Source organism: Cryptotermes secundus, unplaced genomic scaffold (assembly GCF_002891405.2).
Source record: "Cryptotermes secundus unplaced genomic scaffold, Csec_1.0 scaffold1848, whole genome shotgun sequence".
Taxonomy (NCBI): domain Eukaryota; kingdom Metazoa; phylum Arthropoda; class Insecta; order Blattodea; family Kalotermitidae; genus Cryptotermes; species Cryptotermes secundus.
Window position 1 is genome coordinate 97733 of NW_019729945.1, and position 6922 is coordinate 104654.

The window sequence follows — 6922 nt, forward strand, 5'->3', positions numbered from 1 at the left end:
TGAAATATTTAATGATGCTCATGTGACTAGTTGGCATACATATTCTTCCACTAATTTCATAACTGCTCTCTGTCAATTTCCAGGGCTGGTATGGGCAGGACATTATAAGGGAAAAATGAAGAAGCATTACTTTCCTAATGACTTACCGATGAGACAGCATCTTCATCTTACTCTCTGTGGCCCTCTGCCTGGCTGCTTCAGTCATCAACCTGTTTCTTCGCTTACACCACCAAGGAATGTAAATTTGTGTGAGACATCTCACAATACTATCTACTATTCATCGGTGCTGAAGCAAACAGCCAGAACACCTAATCCACTTGAAGTCAATGGTGCTCTTGATGGCAGCTGTGATATGCTGCTCCACTGAATTCAAGCGGGCAGCCTCTGTCATTATAGACTTCATCAGAGTTGCAGCAGTACCAACAGTCTCCACAAGCTTTTCAGAAGGATATGTGAGAGACTGTTCTGTATCACTGCACTCCTTGAAATATATGAAGACATTGGCTGATAGCAGCACTTCAGATGTCAGGCATGTCTTACATGCATCACAGCTGACACCAACAAGCACCTGTCTGGCAATGGAACCAGTGACGTAAGCTACTGAGAACACTTCCATGTCACCAGCAGGTACTGCAGGACTCATGTCCATCTGTACTTGCTGAGCAACATGGAAACTCTCAGGCACACCAGCAGGGGTTTCCTTGTCATGACTTGTGGAAGGATTCTGTGAAGCAGCTTCAGGTGCCCTGAAAAGCGAATGTAGATTATCCAGAAGAGTAGCACCATCATCCTCACAATTAGTATCCCCCAGTCCTCTAAATGCAAGGCCATTGATGATGCTAGTCTTCAGGGCATCTACAAACTGTCCCACAGTTGGATTATTGTTTGAAACACAGTTCAAATGAATAGCTCCATATGTGTTCTCCAGGGGGTCCTGATTCAGGTTTTTGGTGTGAAGGTACTGAAAACCCGCCTCTTTCAGTGTTCTCCACACATGCTGGGCAGCAGTGATGTCAATCAGCCACCCATTCTGAGAAGGATTAGGATGAAGAAAGGCGGGTTTACCATCCTTGAGGAAGATCCAACTCTTTATCTCCATACTGTCTGTTGTCACTGAGTGGGCAACACAGTGTTTTCCCTCGGCCAACACTTGTTCCACCATTGAAACTATCGAAGAGGTTGTCAACCTCCTCAACAAACACACCTGTTGCCATGTATTCGCTGTTGCACCCACCTGAATGGAGGGGGGGAAAAGAAGTTAGTGTGCCTCCTTACATGGTGAATTATACGTAGTTTCTTTACATTGGAAAATAACACATTACTTTACAAAGGACTAACGTTATACAAAACTTGTATATTTCATTACATTATTCCTCATATTTAAATCTCTGCCACCTAATTCATCTTAATCATATCACTGATAGTGTCATCTGCTTTACAAATATTTTTTAATTATCCTAAAACAGTATTTATGACATATTCTACATAACTTGTATATGGATATACAGTTTCAGAAGTCAATTCAAGTCAGATAATGACATTTGATTACAACTGGGTTCTGAGGCAGTAACTCTGAAAACTAGTCCTCATTATTAGTCACTTCATTCATAAAAGAAACATATAGTGCTTACCTGTAGCCACTAGAGCATTGAGGCTTGCTGCAACAGTATGGCTCATGACCTGTGCAGCCAAGTGCACACTCATCGAGCTCTGTGCTGTGGGGTTTAGGTGGGTGTCTGTCAGCCTGTACAACAGGCGAAATGGTCTGGGTTTGTTGATTTCATACAGTTTCAATATGTGGTCCCACTTAGTAATAACAGGAAGTTGGGTGCCCACATGCTCAGACTTCAACTGCACATCATGTTTCAGGAGAAGGTTCCGGGTGCATTTCAGAAGGTGGGGTGGATCATACACTGTTGCAATTTCTTGATTGCGAAATCTGAAGAGTGGTTTCCTTTTGGAAGCACCCAACAGTTTCAAGGCCTTGACATTGTGGGCACCCATGTCACACTCAGTGGCAACCACCTTCAGGCCAGCATTCTGACAGAATGAAGAACCTCCTTCAAGTATTGCACAATCATCTCTGCCTTTGTGCTTTCATGAGTAAAGTAGTAAGCCACTGGCTGCTTCCACTATCTCCGCAGGCCACGGATCATGAAGAGCAGAGCATGATTTGCAATGCTGCAAGTCCTGCCCTGACTTCTACAATCCTCAAAACCCTCAATGCAGTCAAACTTCTGATTGAAATGCAAGTTCTCTCTGGTTGACATTTCATCAAACATGAGACAAGAATATCGATCTCTACCAGACATTTTCTGCAGAGACTGTTCGAGTGCACGAAACACATGAGCATTGATGCCAGTCATAAATGGAACAGTACTGAGGACAGACTGCAAGGATCATCTGGATGGGAGGGAGAGTAGTGTACAGAGAAGGATATAGGATTTGGGACTACGCTTAAGGAGAGACAGAGCCAACACTTTCTCTTCGAAATCCCACCTCCTTCCCTGAGGTCTCTGCCTGGTGTTCCTAATAATTTCTGCCAATAATCTGGCAGCCTCTACACTGAGAGAAGATGAAAGTCTCTCCATGAATTGATCACTGTCCACATCACAGAGATTTTCCAACTTCTTTCCTTTGTATTTATTTTTGAGTTTACATAGTGCACTCTCCTTATTCCGAATTTGTTCATATAATTTCCTTTTCCTCGGTGTCAATTCAGAAAGCGAAGCCAAATTAAGTTCTTTCAGCAGAGAATGGCTTGCTCTGGGCTTTGAGGAGGAACTCTGACAACTGATATGCCCGAGTGCCCCATCAGAAGCATATATATTTTCAGAGCCTAAGAGATAGGAGGTTTCTTTCACTGAAGAAGTGTTGCCTGCTGTTGGTGATGATTAGATTGCAGACATGTGAAAGGAAGTGGAAGGACTGTCTGCAGTGTCTTGCTGTAGGTTCTGGTGGGCGGTAGGACATTAAGCTCACGTTCGGGAGTTAAATCTCAAGTCAAGGGATCAAAGGAAGAGGTGTGTAATGAATGATCAGGAGGTTGTGGGAGTGACTGTGCAGCAGAATCTGTGCCATATGGAACTGCACATCTGTTAAGGTGTACCCTTTCAGCTGTAGTGAAATCACTTTCAGAGAAATGTTTGCTGCACAGAACTTTATTGTACAGCATTCTAGCAGAATCAGTAGTACAGGATAACCCAACTCTTCCTGCCCATACCATAGCCCTGTAAGAGTATTACATATTGTCTCAAAACCTTGAAGTAATTCATCAGTAAACATTACAAACATGGTGTAGGTGCTACATTACATCATGTACTAAAATAGACATTCATTCATTTATTTACTTTCCATTAATCCTTACATGGCTGGAAGAACAGTGGATATAGTAATAGTCAAAGACAACAGGACAAGTTCCATCACTGATATAAATAAAAATTAATTATATTTAACACATAACAATTAGACATATTATCAGAGACAAATCACAGTGAGTAAATCATTAACACAGTTTTAAAATATATATGTGAGAGAATGCAGCACACTAATGACACAAAACTACAATAATGAAACATAACAGTATACTACTAGGCATCCAGCATATAACAGACCAAGATCATTAATTAAGTTAAATTATTCCTCCAATGAGTAAAATAGACTTACCCTTTGGTACCTCTCTTTCACATAGGATTTTATCAATGCACTGGCCTTACCAACTATTCCATAAATTCTACTTTAGACAGAGAGATGGACAGACAGATATTGACACAGTCAAAAGTTTTCTTCAAATCACAGAAAATGCTGATGGACATTATTGGTATTAATGTTGTCCAGCTTTTGTTCGAAATTAATTATTAAAAGAATCTGTAATCACATCATGATTATCAGTTAACTTCCCATCAATGTTTAAAAACTGTATACCTGCATTATTCATTTTTCTACTTGTGTCTGATTTTATAATGCTCCAGGTGGTTTTCATTTTGTTACTAGAATTAGTAATTAATTGATTATAATGAAGATTTTTAGCTCCTTTAATAACAATTGTCATTGCTGTGTTTCAATCTGTCCTGATATACCAGAATCCCCTGAATATGTGAATGGTGTTGAAAGCAAGAAGCCGCTGCAGCACATATAGACATAGAGCAGGTATCCCTGTGATTTAAATAAAAAAAAGAATTAAATTTAAATCGATGAGTGTATATTAACAGAGATTTTAAACATAACTGACAAAATCAGCAAGGGGATTCTGGTATATCAGGACCGATTGAAACGCAGCATATCTGTGCCCCACGTGTTTGTATGTAATACATGTGTGTTTGTCTCTGTTTTCTGTGTTCTACTACTGTTCAGTGTTGAGATAACACCTCAACTCACTGACTTACATCACAATAATGATGGATATTATATTTGTAACTGGCGAGGGGCTAACCTCATAACATATCACAGAACTTAGTAGAAGGAGTGACTCCAGACTTCATAAAGAAACAGGGATGTATAAGTCTTCAAGACAATTCCAAGTGACATAATCAGAACTTCAGTTATTTATATAGACACTCATTGATATAGTGACAGGCTACAGGCTGGATGGTGAGGGTTTGATTCCTGGCAGGAGGAAGATATTTTTCTCACCCTTGGTTTTGAGATGAGGTCAAGGAAATGGTGGAGATTTATCTCTACTGCCCCATACATCTTCATGGCATGATACTTTATTAATTAATAACATGAGCAACTTCATCTTTACTTTATAACAATACCAGAAGAATGTAAACAAAAAATTCTTCATTGTGCGATTTTCTTCATTTCCTGCTGACATTCATCTCCAGTAAACTACAATATTTTTTGCAGCTGTAGTGATGCATTTATACTCCACAGAAACAATGACAACTATGGACAAGAAGGATGTGGACCTGAGAAACAGCAACATCCTGGAACTATTTCAGGGTGCTCAGGTCCTTCTCACAGGAGCAACAGGATTCATGGGTCAGGTGCTGATGGAGAAACTTCTCCGCACCTGTCAAATAGACAAACTCTACATAATCATCAGACCTAAGAAGGGAATGACAGAAAAGGAACGCCTTAAGAAAATATTTGATAGCAGTGTAAGTCTATTTTTGTATTCTTCTCATAAATCCAGCCAGTAATTCCTAGATTTGTAGTATTGTTTAACAACATACTGTTATGTTAAGAAGATTATGGTGGTAAGGTGGTACAGCTTATTTTGTTTAAATGAGAGGTGCTGTGCCTGTGATCAGACAGACGTTAGGTTCTCAGCACTGAGAGAGAAGTTCAACTCCAGTGCAGTTTTTATTGTAAAGGATATACTGAAATGATATGTTCTGATGGAATGCCTCCATGATTCTAAAATTAAACCTAATGGAAGTAAATTAAAAGATCTGTAATGGAAATGAAAAGACTGTGTTTTGGAACATCATGTGTGTCTATAAAAGCTTAAGATTTTCAATACAGAGAGAGAAAAAAAAACATGTTAATCCTGATTAAGAGATGGGCATATTTCATGTTGTAATATACCTGTAACAGGACAATTTATCTACTAGTGGGAAGAATAATGTTACAGTCCCTTAAATACACTTATAATCTTGCTGTAAATGCTTTGCTGCTGCATTAGGGTCAGAGTAATTTCTTCTTGTAGTCTGGTCCTTAGTATTATCCCTTCAAGGAACTCTTTGTTTCACTATTGCAGCTGTATGAACGACTACAGCGGGAACAACCAAACTGCATCAGCAAAGTTGTTCTTGTCACAGGTGACAATGAACAACGAGGACTTGGACTGAGCAAAGAGGACCATGCTCTGTTAGTCCATCAGGTTAACATAATATTCCATGTTGCAGCAACAGTTCGTTTTGATGAAAAACTTACAACAGCTGTTGCCATCAACATTCTAGGAACTAAGGACATGCTAGATCTAGCAAGAGAAATGCCACATTTGAAGGTGAGCTACCACACTGTATGAAAGCACCTCGTCTTATATTATCTGCTTAAAATTGAAGAAGTGATGTTTCCCAGCAATGTACCTGACATGTTGTATACTCAATAACTATTCAGTTTGATTCAAAGCTACAAACTGACTAACCTCATTGAAGCTTTCACTGTTTTCCTCAGTCTCTCTCAGTGAACGTAGTGTTATACCTTTAAATGGCCCACAGCCCTGGCTCTTGCGTTAATCCTCTTTCATAATTTATAATAATTCTAAACAAACCCAGTGCATTTCTGAATAATGAACAGATCTAATTTTGGGATTGATTCCACTATCAGAAGACTTTTAAATGACTTATTTATGCCTACTGACATTGAAACATGATGGGATAGAAGTGTGCACTGTTTCATGGACATTGGTATACAACCTGACATAGACAGAATGCAGTCTCCAGCAGACCCTCAAGGTACTCACAGTGGTGTACTGAGTGCACACAGATACTAGGAAGGAGGGAACTTTTCCAGAAAGGTAAGATCATCTGCAGAGTAAGAGTGAGTTAAGAAGCAATACTCAGTGAGGGCTAGACCACTTTTATATCACGATTTAAGTTTTGGTTGTAGGTGGAAGATTACTGATTAACTTAATACTTGTATTTTGAATTGTTTCATTTTTGGTCCGTTACACTATCAATCACAAAGTCAATAGAAAGTCCGTCTAGTGTAACAATTTGTAGGTCACTTCTTTATCACTTCTGCCTTACATGTTTCGGTTTAATACAACCATCATCAGAGGCACATAGTACAATCATGAAAACACTGTCGTTGTTTAAGATGTACACAGTTATGTTTGCTGCGTGGACGCTGCTACAATATGTCGACGTGTAAAAGCACAACACTTGCTAGGATTGTTGAATGCACTATCAATTCTCACATTCCATCCGAAACTGCCCTCAAGTTAAAACGCCAATGTTAAAATATTTAAAAA

General features: G+C 39.4%; 2 protein-coding genes across 2 annotated transcripts in view; one reads left to right on the top strand and one right to left on the bottom strand.

Annotated features, from left to right (window-relative positions):
* Nucleotides 1-569: 569 nt before the first annotated feature.
* On the bottom strand, nt 570-3921 carry LOC111865921. The gene is made up of 3 exons (XM_023854367.2): nt 3088-3921; nt 1632-1658; nt 570-1234 (listed from the first exon to the last, which is right to left on the bottom strand). The coding sequence occupies exons 1-3, from the start codon at nt 3224-3226 to the stop codon at nt 1062-1064; spliced, it is 339 nt and encodes a 112-aa protein (XP_023710135.1). The 5' UTR covers nt 3227-3921; the 3' UTR covers nt 570-1061.
* A 31-nt stretch (nt 3922-3952) lies between these two features.
* Nucleotides 3953-6922, top strand: part of LOC111865916 (fatty acyl-CoA reductase wat-like) — a 30710-nt gene continuing 27740 nt past the window's right edge. Inside the window, exons 1-2 of the mRNA XM_023854362.2 lie at nt 3953-5102; nt 5705-5968. Coding sequence (XP_023710130.1) covers nt 4857-5102; nt 5705-5968 — 510 coding nt within the window. The 5' untranslated portion in view covers nt 3953-4856. The remainder of the gene's footprint in view (nt 5103-5704; nt 5969-6922) is intronic.

What these genes read in the sequence shown, in the direction of transcription:
- LOC111865921 (XM_023854367.2), bottom strand. Translation starts at nt 3,226, where the DNA reads ATGGTATGGGCAGGAAGAGTTGGGTTATCCTGTACTACTGATTCTGCT. An exon ending in ACACCTTAACAGATGTGCAG is followed by an intron (nt 1,659 to 3,087) that starts TTCCATATGGCA and finishes ATACTGTTGCAG; the next exon opens with CAAGCCTCAATGCTCTAGTG. An exon ending in CAATGCTCTAGTGGCTACAG is followed by an intron (nt 1,235 to 1,631) that starts GTAAGCACTATA and finishes CCCTCCATTCAG; the next exon opens with GTGGGTGCAACAGCGAATAC.